Source organism: Argiope bruennichi, chromosome 1 (assembly GCF_947563725.1).
Source record: "Argiope bruennichi chromosome 1, qqArgBrue1.1, whole genome shotgun sequence".
Classification (NCBI taxonomy): Eukaryota; Metazoa; Arthropoda; class Arachnida; order Araneae; family Araneidae; genus Argiope; species Argiope bruennichi.
In genome coordinates this window covers 106,751,861-106,774,429 of record NC_079151.1, presented here as the reverse complement: position 1 = coordinate 106,774,429, position 22,569 = coordinate 106,751,861, and the positions used below count along the sequence as shown (strand labels likewise).

Here is a 22,569-nt window from a genome sequence, read left to right as displayed (position 1 = left end):
CATGAATTAGTATATTTATTTTTAGAAATATGGAATATTAATTGGAATTAATTATCTTTATGGTAAAATTTTATATGCTTTTCATATAGGTCTAAACTTGAAAACGGATGGTTTAATACGGTGAATTGCATACAGCAGGGACACTGCAGCATTAGTATGATCTCTTTCTAATTTTGTAATTTTACGCCTTTTTTTAACGCCACAAGGAATATTATAAGAAAATCCAGACTAAGAACTAGGAAAAAATAAATATAAAACTTTTTTAAAGAAGGACTTTTTATCACTGCAATAAAAAGGGAAAATAAATTTTCATCAACAATTTGGTTGTCAAAATGGAAATTAGCTGTTTGCGAGGCGCAAAAATCAACAGGAAATGAAAAAAACCCTTAAATTTGAACTATATTAATTAAAATACATTATAAAGGTGATTAAGATTTCAATTTACTTAAGGCTTTTTTATCTGCACCTCCTATTTTTGCGACTTTTTGTTTGGAATTTCAAAACTTTGATTTAAAAATTATTTTTTCTTTTTTAATGCATAACATTTTAAAAGCATACATTAAAAAAAATATAGTACTTTTTAAAAAAAAATATTGTTTATTTTATTTTATTGTTAATAAAAATCAAATAAGTTAACCTGTCTTTCTTTAAATAATTGATAAGTTAATAGTTTCCCACCTATAGTATGCGTATCTTTGGGGAAACGTGGAAACAATCTTGATAATGACGAAAAGTTTTTTTTAAAAATAATAAAATCTTGTTCTTTTAAGTTCGTATGAATAATAAGTTCTGAAAATCCAAAAGCACATTCACCAAAAGAGAAAAAAATTAGCAATAAATTATTTAAATGGAAACGAATTAATATGTAATGACTGACTGATAATTGGTTGTCACCTACTCTGTCCAGCACCAATCATATTGCATGATTATCCATCTAAGTCTCAGCAAAAATTTTTACTTACTAGTGGCTCTTTTTTAATGTCCATTTGCTTTTGTTCTTTTCATTTAGAATTATGCTGAAAATTTGAGTATCCTCAACCACGCTATAAAATAAGCGCGAATAATTGATTATTGTAGTGCGTAATTTCTTAAATTCATGCAGAATTATTTCAGTGTTATTTGTTTTATTTTTGAAGCAATATTGTTTATTTTCGACTTTCTCGTATATTAGGACGTTCTAGTATCTTTTTCTGCAATTTTAGTGTTTCCCTCTGCATCTTCTGAATGTATATCGGGAATTAAATAGTGTAGGGGAGGAGGTGGCAAACCCTCGAAGGTCACGGTAGTCTCTGAGTGTTCCCTCCCTCAGCTTTACTTTTTCGTGTAATGACAAGACATGGAACGATATGTACTTCGAAATATAATAAAGAAAATTTAGCATAAATTTTAGATGTTTTCGCTTTTCACCGATTAGATTCAAAATTTAACCCATATCCACAGTTTTAGCTATAAAACCGCATTACAAACCGCATTTATCAGTCTGTGTTTTTGTGTTTTTGAATTATTGCGTTCGATGATGATTCCTCTATTGATTCCTCTATTTCATAGATTTCGTCTAAAATTTAATACACATATACAGATTTGATAATCCATGTGCTCATATTCATCCATATAATTCCTCACGTTTTTGAATTATCTTCTCCGTGTGCATACAGACAGATCCCTTCGATGGGTTTTCTCCAAATTTTGTTGAAACCACATATTTAATGTTAAGGGTAAGCCCTTTTACCACTTTAACAAAGCATGTTTTTGAATAATGTTCTCAAAGAAACATACATATTTTTTAAAAAATTAACATGTTTATCATGAGCCAGAACTAGGGATTGCAATACCGGACCAAAAGTTCAATACCGGTATTCGGTATTTTTTAAATTTTAATACCGGGATACCGGTTTTAATACCGGTATTAGAAATTTTGGAAAAAGAAAGAAAACACAGGTGTTTCCTTTTTTTATTTGCCAGTTTTGTTAGAGAGTGTAAACATCACAAAAATAATTTGTAACTTATAAATTATAACAGTATATAATCACAAAAAAGTAAAGAAACATCTTATTTATTTAAATCACAAAAAAAGTGTAAATATCACTATTCAGTTTACGGTACAATTACAAATTTTTGAAATGTGATCTAAAAGAACATAATGTATCCATTGTACTGTCATTAATCCTGAAAAGTAATTTTGTGTAAAAATTACCAGCTGTCGAAAACGCTCTTTCGGCATCTACGCTAGTTGGTGGTACTGTTAGCAATGCGCGATATACTTTTTCCAAGTATTTACCTCTAAATCCCTCATCTTCAAATAAATCGTCGGATGGTTTTGGATATAGCTGATTTCTGTATTGTATTTTGGTTCGTTGAAATTTTTTTTATTCATCGCTAATTCTAATTTTCGTTCAAGAGACAATTCCTTTTCACTATCGACAGTAGTGACATCTTCGATAATTGAACCGAATTCTGAATGTGGATAGGTTTGTGGGGGAAAAAATTTTAAGAAACTTTACTCTAACTTAATCAGATCTGAATTGGTTATTTTATTTTCTTCTTTTCATTTTCATTTTTAAAATCATTAGAATTATGTAAATACCATAAGACATTTTCTATTTCGGTATGCCTTTCTTCTGTGCGATTTTTCAATGTAATATATAATTCTTCAGATACTAATGTGTGCTGTTCTTTCAGTGACTGCAACATGAAATTTATTGTTGCATTATCTGTTAATAAATTAGAATCTCTCCGACATAATGCCTCGATAGTCAGTTTTATTGAAAGTAGAGCTGACGTAGTTCTGGATATTAAGTCGAATTCACTATCTGAAAAATTAATTTACAGGTTTAAGTCGATTATTGCTTTTTGGATTGGATTTCTCAGTTTCAAAAATCGTTCCATCATTAGGAGTAAACTGTTCCAACGTGTTTTAGAATCTAATATTAACATATATTCTGTTTTATTTTCAGTTAGTATATATTTTAGTAATATATCCTTTTTATAGGGCAACGTTTAAATATTTTAGCAATTTTTCGAACTTTATAAATTATAGGAAGCAATTCTTGATAGGTTAATATTTCATCCTCATTAGCAATATCTTCTTCAACAATTACATTGTCATTATCTTCATTGCCAATATCACTCTCACTCTTACTCTTTTCAAAGTTGGAATCCGAAGTTTCTATATCCACAGTATTTGGATTCTTCTGTTCTTTATATTTTTGGTATAATACATCTATTACTCCTAATTGAATTCCATGTGCATAGCACAACTGCTGATTTGCACCAACCAACTTTCCAACTTTTTTCATAATTGTTGCTCCATCAGTCGTTATGGATAGAATATTTTCTTTCAGGGATAATCCATGTTTCGCTAATTTAGATTTAAGCCATTAAATAGTTAATTAATTTCGCCCGTTAGGGAGACATAAAAACAAAAGCGTATACTATATTGCTATGTTCGCGATACCTGAACATATAGTGGAGACAATTTTAAAAATTTCTAGTAAATACCGAAAAACCGGTATTTAAACTTGTGAATACCGGTATTACAAAATTGTATAAATGGCTCAAAATACCGGTATTCGGTATCCCGGTATACCGGGTATTGCAATCCCTAGCCCGAACGTATCAAGAAAAATCCATGTGTGTACTTAGATTAATGTGTAAGGTGAATTCATAAAAATATCAAGAGCGACGATTTTTTGATGCTTGCAGTTCTTTCCATCTGTATGCTTTTTATACGATAAAATAAAATAATTAGCAACTTCTGCATAAAGTTGGCATGTTGAAAGTCTGTCAGTGAATGTAAAATGAAAATTTAATTAAAAAGCTATTCGATAAAACTGAGCTGCATATATGCGTCTATTTAGAGACGAAAACGTTTTTTTTTTCCTACACATGATCCATCTTAAATTTTAATCAAGATCTAATCCAGGAACAGTTAGTAGTTTTTGGTAAAGGATGAGGAAATGATATTCCGATAAGAATTCATTTATTTCTGTTTCTTTTGTCACTTTTATAATAATGTAGCTGTAGGAATAGCGGATATCATTTCATATTTAAAATGACATTATTCTGAATTTTGATAACGCCGCTATATTTAAAAGACAAAATTTAACGGTTTGTTGTTGAAATATGAAGTATGTACTGTCGAAATATTTTTTTTAAAAAAATAACATGAAATGAATTCATCTGTGGAAGATGATGTTAAAGACTGGTGTAGCTTTATAAGAATTTGTAAGAAACAGGTATGCACAAAATTTTTATAAAAATTAATTTAACAAAAACAGGTATACATATTCATTTATATCATTGTAAATGAGTATATTTCCTTTATGTGTTAGAACTGAGATTAAAAATAATTCATATCGATACAGTTTCAAACTCGAATAATTCTATATCCTTAAAATGTATTCAACTTATTGGTGAAATAAGTAATAATAAGTGTGTACTAAAAATAAAAAATGTATTTAATCTATTTATAAAAAAAAATTGAAATTTCAGAAATAGTTTATATGCTAGGAAAATCAAAAACATTGAATAGATTTTCTTTAAATTTACCTTTTGTTTTTAGTATGGAGCATAAGAAAACTGTTAGTGAAGATTTTTGACAACTAAATAAATAATTATTATCGTTTTTAATTAAAAACTTTATATCTAGTCATAGAAAATATTATTTTATTTTTAATTGCGATATTTCAATTTAATGAAAATACCATCATATTTTAAAACTCAATAATTTTATGTATGAAATGAAATATTTTAAACCCTTTTATACATTTACCTGCGAGTTGCCATTCGGATTGTTTAATTGGATTTTGCACCATTCTTTAAAAATTAGATTAACTTCCGGCGATTTTAAAAATCGTTATACAATCTATAATTTTTTTTAAATCTACGAGAAGATTAAAAAATTGTTTGGTAAAACTGCTTTTTTTTCTTTTTAATTTTTTTAATTGCAAACTATAATCGGATTTACGCATAATTATATTTTATGCACAAATATGTATACATTAACAATGTTATATTTATTTTTTAAATGATTAGTAAGAAATTATGATATACATATGCATAATGCCAAGCTATAATTTGGCATGAAAATATATTTTACTTCAATATCACCTGATATATTAGTTGATAACAATTGAATTATATGAGATAATTTTCTATTTTGATAAATAATAAACAAGAATTGATTTAAAGAGAATTTGACCATTTCTTACTGTCATGGAAATACTATTTCTCTACTAATCGTCTTTACTTGTCCTTAGTCATACAAACTCCGTTTAGAATTCCTACTACAAAATGAAATAGAACCTATGGCCATAAAAAAAGTCTCATCAAATAAACAATATACACTCTTTCTTTATTAAGTAATGAATTATTTTCGGAATTCTGATTTCCAAATTTCGAAGAATACTTCAGCTAATTCTGAACAGTTTTCTATTTTGATAAATAATAAACAAGAATTGATTTAAAGAGAATATGATCATTTCTTACTGACATGGAAATATTTCTCTACTAATCGTCTTTGTTGTCCTTAGTCATACAAACTCCGTTTAGAATTCCCACTACAAAATGAAACAGAATCTATGGCCATAAAAAAAGTCTCATCAAATAAACAATATACACTCTTTCTTTATTAAGTAATGAATTATTTTCGGAATTCTGATTTCCAAATTTCGAAGTATACTTCAGCTAATTCTGAACAGTTTTTATGTATGAGACGCACAATTAATGTTTTACTTATATCATCCAAATACTGTAAATGATTGAAATAATTATCTGCAAAAATGAAACTGTCCTTTGTCCATGGTTTCATAAAAGTCGTGCACAAAAATGGAAAATAGATTGATGAGAGAAGACTTACCTGGGGTAAATTACTAATTAAAGTTCTGAAATTAGAAACGGAATTTCCCTAACGTACCTGGATGGTTTTGTATTGGATAAAAATATATCTGCCATTTCGTTAGGAATTTCAAGATTCAGACTTTTAGAAATAAAGTAATAATAAGTTCAAAAGTTAATCACTATAGACTGAATCTTAAACGTTCTTAACATCTAAATTAACAACGTACAAAATATATCTTTTTGTTCATACACACTTCTGTAATTTCTATGTAAATGCTCTATATTTCTATTTGATTGTCATACAAAGGAATAAAGTCATTAATACTATTGTGCAGAATTTTTTTACAAATCATGACTTGAGTAATTCTGTGGGAGAAGATGCATTCAGAGATTTTACCGAAAACTGAGAGGATCTGTGGAAATCGTAATCTTGTCTTTATTTGGTTTTGGAATTGGGGTAATCAAAACCTTTTCCATTGTTCGGGAATGATTGTTGAATGAATTTGAAATTGATCAGATTTTTATACCAGATGACTGGAATGTTATTTGCATAATAGAAATCTTAGTTTTGCTTATAGGTTTCTTGAGTTCCCATATTTCCAAATTGTTATTTAGGGGTGAATCTATGCCAGAAGAATCTAATTGAATGAATTCAACGGTTTTCAAGACATTCGAAAAATGATCGCAAATAGCTCTTTTTGCTGCTTTGGGTGACAAATATAACGATTGTATTCTAGGATTATATTATTACATATAGATTTTGACTTAATATAATTCGAAAATTAAAAAAAAAAACGTTCTTGGATTCTGAATTATGTTATTGATTTCTTCTCAAGATTCCCTGCTTAACGTTTTGATATGGAATCGTAAATGACACCAGTATGTTTTTGATTTTTATCCAGTCAGACTTATAAATATTTCTAATGGCATTTTTTGCAAAACTAAAGCTTAATCATTTGAGGATTGTGATATGCATTGTTCCACCAAGGTGGATAGGCTTTCTTTGGTAGAGGTTTAATTAAAGCATTTTGAGACTGTTTAATCGTCTTCTATATGATTTTTTTCTAAGTGAAAGTTGATTGTCTTCATTAATTATTTGTTGTTTTGTACGCAATCAGTTTATTCTTTTTAAAATGATTCTAGGCAGACAAGATAATGAAAATAGAGTTATGATCCCTTGCAAAACTCAATATATTGGACGATGTTTGGTTGAAAATGCCAGCGATATAAAGTGTAAGGTATAAATTAGATTATGTTCATTTAGAACTATGTGCGTGGGACATTAGAGTTAAAAATAACGAAATACTAAGAATAAGAATAACAATAAAATTCGAAAAAAAAAAACTTTATTTTTAAAAGGAAGAAAATTCGAATCCGACAAGGAAAATCTATTGGACCAATCCAAAAAAGTGCAGTAAAAAGAGCTTACTAAAGAAAAAAAAAAAAGGAATTGGACACCAATTTTTTTCCTTTTACTTTTAATCCCTCTGCAATTCCAGTTCATAAATTTCATGACAGAGGAAAAAAAGAACGCAAGGAGAGGAAGCGTTGTTTGCATCGGAAAACGAGAACTGAAAACAACAAAAAAGGGGGAAGTCAAATGCTTGCAACCAATTCCGGTACAAACAGAAAAAATCAAAAGAGAAAAATAAAAGATTAACATGAATTTGAATCATAACTACCGCTAACATTCCATTGCATGCGGAACCCTTTTATTTCAATCTGGTTCGAAAAGTATTGAGTGCTTGTAATTTTTCCTTGAAGGGGATTTGCTGTCTTAGTTAATTTGACTAATGGGCCTTCTAAAGTTCTGTATAAATATATTTACCCTTTTTTGTAACATATTAATTGGCATTTAAGCATATTGTTTCATTTTAACATTAATGTCTTATTTTATCAAATTTCGCAGCAATCGTACCTTCTAAATTATTAGAATTTGTTTTGTTTTTTACAAGATTTGCTTACATGGTATTTTCCAATTTTTGTTAAATCCACCTTTTTTTCACAGATGATTTGATGACTGAGCATTTTATTCCAAGTATGTGTTTTTCTTTAAGGTAAGGGAACAATCCTGTGATGCTGCTGCATCGGCGCCATGACAGTTTATGCATTCTTTCAGATCTGAACAATGACGAGCGCAGATGGCTTCTCATGAGCTGCTACATTCTTTTCACAAACTTTAGTAGGATATTGGAAACTGAAACACTTTTGACATTTCCTGACATGATCTATGGAATTTTGAACTTTTTGCTGGATAAAGCAGATTCCAATGAAATCTGGGATATTTGTGGTCATTATAGTTTCAAGTATTGCCGAATTTTTTCGAATGAACTGTGATTAACGAAAACGAAAAGAAACTCTCATCTCTAAAAGTCTCAACCTCGTTCACGAACAGTTTCATCTGGAAAACTTCAACGCTGTCTAAAACAATTAAGGGATATTATGATTTTAGATAAATTGCAGGTGGAGAAATGTTCTGGTATATTATGTATAGGCGTTAGATGAGAAAAGAAAAAGAAACAACGACCAAGAAATAATTAAATTTAAATGACGATATTTATTGGTAAACAAAAAAATGCACAATTCGCGCATTGTATACTAACGCACAATTTCTCTGATAAAAAGGAGTTTCAATAAGGTGTACAATTTCTCTTGGCCGACAACAATATCCTACATCTATAAGACATGGAATCAATGAGGTTATCAGTATGGGACTGAGATATCCACTCCTGCTTCCGTAGAAGAGAGATTTCCAACTGCTAAATTGTTTCTATGAGTAATAGCGATTAACAACCCCTCTCCTTAGAATGTCTCAAACATTATCTATTGGGTTCATAACTGAGAAATATGCTTCATTCGGAATATTTCTTCATCGAAAAGGAAATTATCTACTAGTTGTGCAAGATGTGGCCTGGGGTCATCATTCATTCAATAATCTTTTCCCAAGCCAGCCTAGAATATCACATTAAGTCTGGATATATCGTCCCTCTATATCTAAGCTGTAAGAGTTCTATTCCTGATCATAAACCGGTCGGTGTGGCTGGCCAATGGTAGAAATACCGGTCCATCTGTCTCCACCAAATATGCCACTTTTGCACTAAGGCAGGATTATTTTGAGTACAAGGTTCTCTCCAAAATACCCTTCAATTATTATAAATTATGAGACATCATATAAAGTTTAAAATAATCATGCTCAACATATTTTGTTTGTAACTCATTCAATATTTCAGCCATATGGCTGATTCGGTTTCGAATAGTTTGTTCGAAATTATAAATTTTGATCATTAATCCGATTCTGGTCAATTAAAACTATGAATGTTTGCTTAAAAGTTGTTCTTATGCGATATTTTTAGTTAAATATAAATTTGTCATGACATATTCGCTTCGTGCAACTTATTTATCCTTTGTTTGATTGTTTTCAACATTTCTTAAATAAAATAAACTAAAAGAGGAGTACAGCGGCTTTATATTTATTATTTATATTGTGATTCTTATATATATTTTTATATAGTTACATTAAAAATCATACAAAATAATTTTAGCAGTAATCAGCTTTGGATTTTTTTTATATCTAGTATTCAATTTATTTCGCATTTCATTTAAAAGTATATTTTTGTGTATCTATATATCTTATAAATCTTATCCTTTTTGTAAGATATATTACAAATTTCTTGTAAAAAAACAACCTTTTTATTCTTAATGCTTTTACTTTCATTGGTACCATGATAGTATTGCTTACTTTATTATTAATTAAAAATATTGATTATAGACAATAAGTACATATTAAACTTGCTGATAATAGTTTTAAGTAACTTCCATTGCAATTACATATGACAAAGTAATAAAAACGTAAAGTAATTCTTATATTTAAAAATCAGCTAGATTAATTATTCACCATTTTATAAAACTAAATTTACAATTAATATGATAGTTTCCAATACTTAGTTTGTTTTATATTTAGAAGAAACTAAATTATGTTAAGTTAAACCATCGTTTTTCTCATAATCTAATTTCATTATCCTAATTCTTCTCTAAATTTTACCATTGTTTTTTTCAGGTTGGCAACATTTGTCCCGTATGAGGTGATAGAATTGTATTAGCAACTTCACATTCTCTCTTTCAAAATGTTTAGTTTCTTTTGGAATTCTGCAAAATTTCATGCGAAATTTAATCACACATTTTACTTACTCTTGAAGATATATCGTGAGCTGGTTGAAAATTTAAAACATTCCGTTTTTATTTATTTATTTAATTAGTTTGTATGAAAAAAGCTTAAGTTTTCATTATACTAAAGTATAATCTGAAATCGAATTAAGCAAACAAAAAAATACATTCAGAATTTGATAGACAGAAATTTTTAAAAAGTATATTTATACTCATAAGAAATAATTGAGCATTCCAAGTGACACTTTTATAATGCATTTCTGATATTTGAAATGCATTCATTAGCTATGCACTGTTTTGAAAAAGTTTTATTATGCTTGAAGCTCTATAATATATCGCTGATTACAGAATTAGCGTTTTTGTCTCATCTCTGAAATGTCTTTACCAATTATCTGAGCATATGATAACTGAAAATCAGTGCATGAATTTCATAACCATTTTAAAAGAAATTACAATTAAGAACCTCCGATTCTAGAAAATACTTGTAAAATACAATATATATTTGAAATATATGTTGAATCAACACGAGTTGCTAAATATTAAAAAAAAATTAACCTAAAAACATTTTTCTATTGCCATTTTTTTTCCATGTTATATTATAAAAACTTAGGATTGTTCCATTTTAGTTATTAAAAAAATCTATGAAATGAGAAACAACAAAACATCTGAAAAAATGTGCAAACTAATAAACATATGTAATTTTAATATTTAAATTTCAAAAATAGAAAATTTGTTTTTTATTACATAGTAAATTTAAATAGAACATTAAATACGTTATGAATCTTTGACGATTATATGTTCTCATACAAAATTAATAGTATTAATTTAATCATGCCAAACAAATTTGATAAACTAAACCTTCTCATTATACTTGCTCGATAAAGATTGAGAATTTAGGTATATTAGAAATAGTTCCAAAGTGCAAGCATAAATTAGCAAAATCTATCTAGTTCTTGATGATGGAAAGCATTACCTAAATATTTTCTCTTTTGCAATATTTTGAAAAAATTATGGGGGGGGGGATTGAAAACGTATTTAGAGGGGTCATATAAAATAAAATTTTTTTTGCCTTCCTGATGAAGAAAAACTTAAAACTGAAGAAACTTATTATTGTAAATAATGAAAGTTTTTTTCTTCTTAGAAGTACTGGTGGGCAAATATTATGAACGATGAACTGGTTCATACTGATAAGCAAATAAGAAGCATTGGTAAGTAAATATTAGTAAGCAAAAGAAGAGCATTGGTAAGCAAGCACTGGTTATCAAGCTTTGTAAGTAAGTAAGAAGTGCTGGTAAGTAAAATTCATAAGCAAATAAGCAGAAATGTTAAAGTAATTAATTGCTGAAGAAGTATTGATACGTACAAAAAAAGAATATTGGTAAGTAAATACTGGCACTCAAACTTTGTAAGTAAGTAAATAAGAACTGCTGATTAGTAAAATTTATAAGTATATAAACAGAACTATTAAAGCAAGTAATCAACTGCTGAAGAAATAATGGTATATCTCATGAAAAACTGCATATCTGAAAAAAAAAATATTTTGATATTTTATTAAAAATATTTCTCCGATGAAACTCTGAAAAAATTATTGGTTTTGCAAATAAAACTTTTACTAATTTGAAACCCACTATGTATATGTGTTTGCATGTCTTTGCTTGTTTATTGCGTTTATGATTTAATAGTTTTTTTCACTTATTTCTAATTTATTAAAATATTTGAAGATGCCTATATTTTTATATTTATATACTTTTAATCAAAATTATAAAAAGTTTGGTTTAGATTATAGTAATTTGTACATTTCTTCTAGGCTTAAATGTAAAATCTACTTTAAGAATCAGCTTTTCATTTTTTATTTAAATAATTTTTGTACATATCAATCATCATGTTTCTGTTAAATGAAAATTTATTAATGATAAATTTATTAATTGATATAATTAGTCTGTTATATTTTGAATAAAATTTCTTATTTCATTTTAGTTTCATGTCCAAGTGAAAAATCTCATCATCACACCCTCACTTGGCCGGAAACTCTAATAGGACACAGTGCTTCCCCAGAAGAAGAATGCTTTACAGGTTATATGAGAAATCCATAATAGTTTTGTTTAACGTGATAACTTTTTAAATTTATTCAAAATTTATTATTTATACTTTTCTTTATACAGACTGATTTTCACTATAACTTTTGTAAATTGATAAAATATAGTTACTACATAACAGCTAGTATTTACTATTCATTTCTTAAACCAATAACACTTTGAATTTTAAAAATTTTCTAAATTTTATAGGAAATGTACAGAGTGTCCCACAAGACATGCAGCGTTTAATTTTTGCAGATGTAGCACGTTAAGACGAGTATTTGGATATACAACATGTGGGGTCATCGAATATAGCGTTATAGTCTAATTACGCGATGATGATGATGATGTCGTGTTCGCGTTACCACGGAAAGGGGGTGCAGTAGCTTCTGAGGATAAAGACCCCTGAGCACCCGAGGGCAGAAGTCTGACTTCTAGCTCACATGAAGATGAAACTCACACATTCGCTTGCACAACCCCTTTTTACAGGGGGGCACATTCACACATCTCACAGATAGAACAACGGAAGAGCAACCATGCCCAAACCGGGACTCGAACCCGGAAGCCCACACCACGGGGAAGACGCGCTTCCTCTATGCCAGGACGCCGGCTCACAATAAACTGATCGAGTTGGATTCCATTAAGAACCAAACAATGGTAAAGAATTGGCCACCTTCCTATCCGGATCTTAACTCGTTCAATTTATTTTTTATGGGGCCGTTTGAAAGACACAGTGTATATCTCATACAGCCCTTAACATTAGTTGACTTGAGAGCAGCAATTGAAAACGTGGTCAAGGGGATTGGAACAGATGTTTTACAGAAAGCAGTTGCGAACTTCTATTCCAGACTTCACCATGTCATTTCTCTAAACGACCGGCATGTTCAAAATCTATTGTATTGAAAGTTCTCAGTAAACATTTATTTTTACTTGGTTTTGTTCTCATTTCTTGAAGTTTTCCTGATACAATTTTCACACCTTAATTAGACTGTGACGCTATATTCGGGGACCCCACATGTTATACATCAAAATACTCGTCTTGACGTGTTCTGTCCGAATCTGTAAAAATTAGACGCTGCATACCTTTTGGGACACCCTGTATTATAGCATGGCAAAAAAGCATCTTATTATTAAGAATGATTTATATATTTATTCAAAATTTACTCTTTAGTGTAATGCTACTACTCTTATCTCACAGAGAATGGCCAACCTCTGGAACGGAAGTGTTTAGCAGATTTCAATACTTCAGAAATTTGGAAATGGAGTACGTTGGGAAAAGGTTGTGCTAGTTTTTCATCTGCTGTAACAGTGAGTCTACGGAAACTGGCCAAAGTAAGTCTCAACTTTAATAGTCTTAGAGAAAAAAAAAAGTCTTACTTTTTATTCATGCAATTAATATATGTATTTGTTAACTTTTTCTTTATTTACGATGATTTTCTGTTTTTTAATAGTTTTTCAATCTGTAATAGCTTTGTGCATGATGAATATTTTTATTGGCTTAGCTTAATTTTTAAAATGTATTTCATTTTTCTAAAAGAATTTTGTAAATTAATTGTAACGTTTCCAAAAGGTAATCCCTGAACAGTTTTTAAAAAATTAGCAAATGTTCTATAATTAATTATACATTATTTTTGCATTGAATTTTGACTTAACAGTAAAATATTCAGCATTTTTTTTATTTTGAACTAGCCGCCTTTGGTAAACAGCCGATTTGCCAATCTTAATGCTCGTTAAAATTTTAATCATTAAATATTTTATGTAATTCCTATTTTAATAGCTTTTTATCAAAATATTTTAAAACTTCAAATTTCGATAGTCATATAATTCACTCATAATATTATAAAGGCCTTCAGCCATAACGTAATATGTATCTCTCTAATTTTCTGTTAGTTCCCGTAGAATTTATACTATAAATTAAAGTGGAAATGATTAATCTGCAATTAATATAATTATATTTTTTACTGAAACAAAGCAATTTTTTTTTCATAATATGATTATTGAAAACAGAGTCACTGAACATTTAAACCTTATGGGCACTAAAGAATATCCTTTTTAATTTATGTAATATCTCAAGAATTTGTCAACAAAATTTTCTCAGATTCATCATGAGCAGATCGATTCATTAACAATGATTTTAAATGCATCAAACACTAAGAAAATAAACAGCATCGTTTAAAATAATCAGTCGAAAACAGATTAAAAAGAAATACTTAAAAAATGATGTACTTAAAACTATAAGCATATACAAAAAAATTTATGACTAACATAATTACATTTTAATTACAAAAGCATACAACGAACCTAAAAATAATTTAAATCAATAAATAAAATAATTTATCCGTTGAAAATAGTTTTCAACAATAAGAACACAATGCGCATGTGTGAATTTTCAACGCCAGTTATGGTAACGCAAATGCGTGAATTTTTCTACGCCAATAGGGGAAATGCTATGCAGATTAAAAATTTTTTATTTACGTTATTCTGTTTTATTTTAATTCAAAAGTACTTCAGAATGAATCTGAAAGATCGATTCATTAACAATGTTTAATTTTAAATGCATCAAACATTAAGAAAATAAATAGAATCGTTTGAAATAATCGGTCGAAAAATGTTAAGCCTAACCTCATTAGCGTGGGGGGAAAACTGAAGCCTTACTTTTTTGTCGGGAAAGTTAGTTTTTAATTAATAATTAAAATTTTAATTAAAATTCAAAGAAAGGTATCCTAGGTGCACATTACCGACCTCCAAGGTATACATGTACCAAATTTGGTAGCTGTAGGTCAAACGCCCGCACACACACACACATTGAGCTTTATTATAAGTATAGATATAGATGAATTTAGGACTACATTTTTAAAAGCAATGGCTTTACTAGGAAAGTGGCATCTCATAAATATGTATTATTTTTACTTTCTCATATGTTTAGTATAAAGTATAGTAATCTTCAAAAAATTCAAACTCGAGATTTTGACGAATCTCCATATTTTAGATCTTTCTGAGTTAGAAAAACCCATTTTTAGAAAATGTCCGTCTTTCTATCTGTGACAAAGATAACTTAAAAATTTGGTATACGATCTTTCTACCAACTTTATAGATTTCTATCAAATTTTGAGCAAAATACGATCAAAGTAAGTCTATCTGTGTGGCTGTTTGAATATAATTTAACACGATAATACAAAACGAAGAGATATAGATAGGTAAAATTCGATTGACGGGATTATCATCCACAGTCTAGACAACTTTTAAATTTGACCATCTGTCTTTCTGTATTTTCAGAAACATGTAAATGTGATAACTCAAAGACGCAATGGCATAAATATATCAAATTTGATACGAGATTTGGTGCGTACGATTGTAGTTTTGTATCAAATTTTTATTCCAATCGGTTAAGAAAAACGCGTCTGAAACATAAATTCGACTTTCAGATACTATTAACCGCATGTCGTGGATTAATCGCCAAATAATTCGCCAAGGATTCAGTAAATGTCTATATTCACGCCAAAGTTTAATATTTCATAGTTATTGTATGCTAATGCATGTAAAGCGTTCTTTGTGATAACGTCATTATTAGAGAGTATGCGAAAAAGTTTTAAGTAGACCATTCCTGCTGGTTTTATTATGCATATGTAACATATTTATTATGCAATATCAATTATATATAATAGTTACATTATTATAATATTTTAATAATTATTTCTAAAATCATTAAAATATTCCAAAGTTAAGGACTGGAAACCCCATACCATTTTTTAACCTCCACTAATAATTTTTATGCATACATTGGTGTAAATTGCATAAATTGGAATATTTTTTTCAGTCAAACGTGACAGAGGAAAATATTTTAAATTCATCACTCATTGTAGAAGATATAACAACACATTATGAAAATTTTAGCGACACAGATGTTAAATACGTGGCAAGGTTTTTACAAAATATTGCAAGTGTTCCTGATATACAACCTGAAGTGAGTTGCTTTGATGAATTTTCTAAGAATACTAAACATTTTACTATTACACACAATACCATTTGTTTACATCTGCTTTTTTTATTATTGTATCTATTTTTGCTGATTATTGTATAATGTGATTTATTCGAAGTAAAGAAAAAAAATTGTAATAAACTCACAATACTTACTAATTGTTATAAGTTATATTTGATTGCTTACCAATTTACTTTATGTGCTTTTGTTTACTTACATATTTTGTCTGAAACAAATTCATTAATGCGTTTAATATATATAAAGAATAAAAAGCCAAAAGAAGTTTGAAATATAAAATGGGCGTTGCATATTTAATGATTTAAAAAAAATACCTCACTTAATATGAGCTTATGAAGTATAAAACAAGTTTTTATTGCATAAAATATTTATTTTTATTTAGCTTTTAGAAACTTTGCCCATGACTTAGAGATAATTTTGAACTAATTTTGAAAAAAAAAAAAAAAAAAAGCTTGAGAAGCATTTTAGGGTTGAATGGAGTGCAGCAAATATGATGTAATCATAAACTATTCTAATGTTATGAGGATATTGTAGTGAAAGCTTATAAGCCAGTTAACAACTACGCTGCATGAGCAATTGCTTTTGTATCATGGTCATGTTACTGGGCTGCGAAACACAAGGTAGCTGGTTCTAACCTCGCTCATATCAAACCACCACAATGTTAATGCAGAGTTTTTTAAAATGGTCGGTGGTTATGTCTAGGGGGTTTTAATGAAACTCATACATTGAAGAAGTAAAAACACTGTTTATTAAAGATTCATAAAGTTGCAATTATTTACAATTAAAGGAAATAAGATTAACAAGAAAAAAATAACTGATGAAGCATTAAGCTATTTGTTCAAAAGTTTTAAGAGCTTGATTAAATGAGCTACCACACCCTGGTCCTTTGTCTCTCAATGAGAACAAGTCTCGAAGCGTCCTTAGAGAACCGCAGCCAAATATCAAGTTAATTTATCTCGTCACTTTTCTGCGCATTGAGACACACAGGCATGCGCAGTTGACAAATTTTTTTAGAAAGACAGAAACGTAGATGCTTTAGTTCTTTATCTCTCACAAAATGATGTGTCTTGATTTGTACTTAATTATTAATTAACCAAATTAACTAATTAATTTAATTTAATTTATCTAATAAGCTAATTGAATCCCTTTTCTTATTCTAATTTCAAGCCTCAAAATATTTTAACATAATATGACTAGAAAAAAATTTCCCTTTAAAGGCTTAATATTATTAAATTTATAATATAACTAAATTGAGATGAAAAACTTTGGCTACTTACATATCAACTGTGCGAATCTCTAAAAATATCTTTCTTACAATTCCAAAGGAAAAAATTTTAAAATAAAGCAGAAAATTCGATAAATTGATTGCATTGATAGGGACTGTAATATAATATAGAATTAATTTGAGAAGTAAAGAGTGTCCTAAAATTAACGCAAGATTTGAATTTGCCACCATTCGAGGATAAGTTGTTTCAACCCTATTTAAAAAACATCTGACAGTTGATATTTCAGGTTAGTAAAAATGATGCGTTACGCTATAGAACAAGGTGTTGGCGCAAGATTTGAATTAAATAAAAAACACAATTATATTTCTGATGTATTATTTAATCAGGTTTTTTTGTTGTTTTAGGTAGTCATATCAGTACTAATCATTGTAGATACTGTTATAGATGTGGAAATACAAGTTTTATCAGATAGAGATTCTTTATCGGCCGATTCTAGCAAGTAATTATTTTTTTTTTCTTTTTCAGCACAATCCCTCCCTCTGTGTGTGTGTGTGTGTGTACATAATTTTGAAATCCTTATCAGAATTTTATAATAAAATCACTGAACTTACAAATTTCCGTCATGCGTAGACTGACGCTTGGACTTTTCGCTTTTCACTTGTACATAACATGCATCCTGCATGAAATAAATTGAAGAGAATTTCAAAAAATAGAATTACATTGAGATTACATCTAACAAAATGATTTGACATTTTTTATTATTTTAGGTGAAAACTGTGCAATAACTTTGAAGTTGTTTGTTAAAACTCTTTAATGATTATAAAAAATATCTATGATTTCATAAATTTCTAGTAGGAAATATGTTTACTATGAAAAGAAATATTATTTGTAGCTATTTTTAATCTAACAAAGTCTGTTAACAAATTTTGAAATGTTTTGTTTTCAGTGTCTGGAAATCATTTAATTTCCTAATTTTTTTAACCTTAGTACTTTAATTGATTTTTTAAATAAAAAAAACAAAAAAAAGATTTAGTTTTTTTTTTCTTTGATTATGTTTTAGTCTTTCCATATAAACATTCTTTGTACAAAAATAAAAATTTAATTAATTCTTAGCCTGTCATATTTTTTAACACAAAATAAGTTTCATTGAAAAATAAACTTATTGATCCCTGTATTTTTGATGAATAATTTTTAAATGTCTAAAATTAGAATAAACTAATTTCTTATTGTTTTCTAGAAGCTAATTAACAATTTTTTTTTCTTCTGTTTAGAATATCTTCAGCTTTGGAAAACATACTAACAAATGTGCAAACCAATGGCCAAGTTATCACAGAAGCTCGAAATAGCATAGCTGTTTCTGCTCTGCCATTAAATAATAATTTATCACTTATTCCTGCTGGCGGTGTTTTAGAACATTGGGGCTCCAATATTACCACTTTATTTAATGACAGCAACAAAGATCCCAGTGCACAATTTAATAAGTTTGAATACTTTGAAGCTGCTGTGCTTTTGCCTGACAACCTATTGGCACAAAACCGAAGCGATGATGGGATGAATATTCCTATCATCATACGCAGAAATTTCCATTTTCTTAGAGATGTTGAAAAAAATGTCCAAGTTATTAGTCCTGTTATTGATGTTTCCTTTGGAATAAAACCTGTGCATAATATTACGCCTCCTGTTGAAATGGTTTTTAATATTAGTGAGGTAATTTCATTTTTGTCAAAAATAATTTTATTATATGATCTTTGATTTAGACGAATAATTTAATTAAATGTTTGTGTTTATAAATTGTATATTCACGGTATTTATAAGAAGTATGCCGGCGTCCTGGCATAGGGGTAGCGCGTCTTTCCCTTGATCTGGACGTCCCGGTTCGGACATGGTTGTTCTTCATCTGTTCTATCTGTGAGGTGTGGGGGTGTGCCCTCCTGTAAAAAGAGGTTGTGCAAGCGAATGTGATGCGTGAGTAGCTAAGACGTACTCTTGGGCCTAGTTGACTCTACTAAAACAAGAGACGCTCCCTTGGCTTAAAATAGCTGACTTCGTCAGCGAGTTTGTCCATGGCAAGTGCCGTTAGAAGCAACAACAATAAGAAGTATGACAAACTTGATATTTTCAAAATATTAACATTTATCATGAAATGGTTGGGTGGTATGCAAGGATGATTAAAATTAAAGCGACTCCATTCAGACCTGTGTTGAATCTTTTCTGTTTGACATACTTCATTGAATCTTGGGTTATGTGTTATATGGGCTGTAATGGAACGAAAACAAGTGCCTCTAGCTCAATAAAAAAGAAGTAGACTGTGGTTTATTAAACAGTTTATTGTGAAACTCAACAAAAATATATAAAATTATTATTTGATTAATGCTAATTATACAGGGTGTTCATTAATTATTGTCGGGGTTTCCGTACCTCATAACTTTCGAATAAAAAATATTACGCAAAAACCGATTACGTATTCGTAAATTACAACTCAAAGAATTTTATTAATGATATTAAAGTGTAAAGCTTGCACAATTTGCACTTTGTAGGTATTCAGCTGAAGGCGATTCTTTGAGTTGTACTTTACGAATACATAATTCTTTGAGTTGTAATTTATGAATATATAATTCTTTGAGTTGTAATTTATGAATATATAATTCTTTGAGTTATAATTTACGTATTTATAATTCTTTGAGTTGTAATTTACGTATTCATAATTCTTTGAGTTGTAATTTACGTATTCATAATTCTTTGAGTTGTAATTTACGAAAATATAATTCTTTGAGTTGTAATTTACGTATTCATAATTCTTTGAGTTGTAATTTACGTATTCATAATTCTTTGAGTTGTAATTTACGTATTCATAATTCTTTGAGTTGTAATTTACGAATATATAATTCTTTGAGTTGTAATTTACGTATTCATAATTCTTTGAGTTGTAATTTACGTATTCATAATTCTTTGAGTTGTAATTTACGTATTCATAATTCTTTGAGTTGTAATTTACGAATATATAATTCTTTGAGTTGTAATTTACGTATTCATAATTCTTTGAGTTGTAATTTACGAATATATAATTCTTTGAGTTGTAATTTACGTATTCATAATTCTTTGAATTGTAATTTACGAATACATAATCGCCTTCAACTGAATGCCTACAAAGTGCAAATTGTGCAAGCTTTACACTTTAATATCATTAATAAAATTCTTTAAGTTGTAATTTACGAATACGTAATCGGTTTTTGCTTAATATTTTTTATTCGAAAGTTATGAGGTACGGAAACCCCGACAATAATTAATAAACACCCTGTATTATGAAAATTATCATAAAATTACAACATTAGATCACACCCTAGCTTAAGGGGAGGTAAATGTAAACAATGACAAGTATGCGAATTTCTTGTCCTGCTTAGTAGAGAAGCATCTATCTCTGGGTCCAGCTCGTACGAGAACCCAGTCTGAATAGAGGGGTTTCCTTTTTCGCTGCCACGGGAGGGAAGGGGGAGCGCAAGTGAGCTTAAACAACAGGAATAAAAATTATAGTAGCATAAATTTTATGATACTTTTTATCAATGTAGAATAGTCGTTATAAAAAATAGAAACGTTTAAAAATGCTAATGCCGTGAAATCATTTTCCGCCATACTTTTATAGAAGAAAAATCGCGCTTTACTGGTAAAGTTGTTTTATCAGAATTGCAGTAATGGTCTAGCTGCACTGCGAGAGTATCGGAGCTTGAAAGGTTTCTAAAAGGGCCTATGTAGAAGAGTGGATTGAATAAAACGATTATTAAATTTGCAACTTTAAGATTCGGAGCAGCATGATGATTATGCTTACTGGTTTCTGGACGAAATAACCGTTGACATTGCATGACTTTGGAACATTTTATAGGCAGATGAGGTGCATGCTATGATAGATGGAGCAATGAATACTAACAACGAATGCATATTGAATACGGCACGTCCTAACATTAGGCATGTTCCATCTCTGCATTTTTATTATAATACTGTAACTTGTACTTTTATTATTGTTTTCATTCTTGGTCCCTTTTTCTGTGGGGAAAATATCCTCAAAAGGTTTTCCAAAGGTCTTTCATTATGTACATATCCAAGTTCTTCTGTCATGAGTGCCTATTATTGCGAACGTCTACTGAAGTAAGTCATTCCTGCCGTACAAAAACATGGATTTTAAGACAACTGCGTTCATGCAAGAAAAACTATGCAAGTTCTTCATTTCCATGCCTGATAAATGAAGGAACTACTTCAGGAACTTTGCCTACTTTGAAGAAGATCGGGTATTTTGAGACATTTACTGATTACCTGCCCACCTCGCTCTCTAGGCTTATATTTTTGTCATTGCTGGTTGTGGGGATTTCGGAAAGCAAAAGCATACGAAATATAATAAAGCATCGCGAAAGCATACGGACTCTGATTGCACTGAAAGCAAGAATAACATATCATATTAATGCAATTCCTCAAAAAATGGGTTACTGTTGAATACGCCATAACACGCTTTGAACGTGTGATTGAATGTTTATTCAACAAAAATTACAATTAAATAAAGTTTTATATTTCAAATTTTTTTTTTGTTCTTGAGGCGCAATCTTTACACTTGGTGGTCGAAATTTGAATTATTCATTTTTACAGCAGCTTTCTTTTCGCTATGGCTCAAATAATGTAAATACCAAATTTCAACAAAATACATCAATCGGAACTTTCTCTACATAAATCTGAGTTGAGTCATTTTAATTATAACCATCCAATATTTAGATATGATGTTGCCTTTCCAATTAAAAAAATGACCTTTTCAAGAATAGAGGGAAAATGACGTAGAGGACCCTCCCCCCTCAGATGGCTAGAAAATATTGCAAAGGATCTGAAACAAATAGGAGTGAACCGATGGAGAGCTATTGTGCCGGATAAGGAAAATTTAGAGAGACGGCCTTAGTCGGTAACAAGTCGCAGTGTTTGAGAAAAAAAATATTTATAAACCAGAAATATTTAATACTAGCCGCCTTTGGCGACCAGCCGGTTCGCCAATCTTAATGTTCGTTAAAATTTTAATAATTAAATATTTTATGCAATTCCAACTTTAATAGATTCTTCAGCAAAATATTTTAAAACTTCAAATTTTGATAGTCATATAATTCACTCATAATATTATAAAGGCCTTCAGTCATAACGTGATATGTATCTCTCTAATATTCTGTTACCTCTCGTAGAATTTATGCTTTAAATTAAAGTGTAAAGGATTAATCTGCAATTAATATAATAATATTTTTTA

At 29.2% G+C, this 22,569-nt stretch overlaps 1 protein-coding gene across 1 annotated transcript in view; it reads left to right on the top strand.

Moving 5' to 3' along the window:
- Nucleotides 1-4,169: 4,169 nt before the first annotated feature.
- Nucleotides 4,170-22,569, top strand: part of LOC129974239 (adhesion G-protein coupled receptor G2-like) — a 32,914-nt gene continuing 14,514 nt past the window's right edge. Inside the window, exons 1-7 of the mRNA XM_056087543.1 lie at nucleotides 4,170-4,235; nucleotides 11,144-11,210; nucleotides 11,941-12,075; nucleotides 13,276-13,409; nucleotides 15,895-16,041; nucleotides 17,705-17,799; nucleotides 18,572-19,007. Coding sequence (XP_055943518.1) covers nucleotides 4,170-4,235; nucleotides 11,144-11,210; nucleotides 11,941-12,075; nucleotides 13,276-13,409; nucleotides 15,895-16,041; nucleotides 17,705-17,799; nucleotides 18,572-19,007 — 1,080 coding nt within the window. The remainder of the gene's footprint in view (nucleotides 4,236-11,143; nucleotides 11,211-11,940; nucleotides 12,076-13,275; nucleotides 13,410-15,894; nucleotides 16,042-17,704; nucleotides 17,800-18,571; nucleotides 19,008-22,569) is intronic.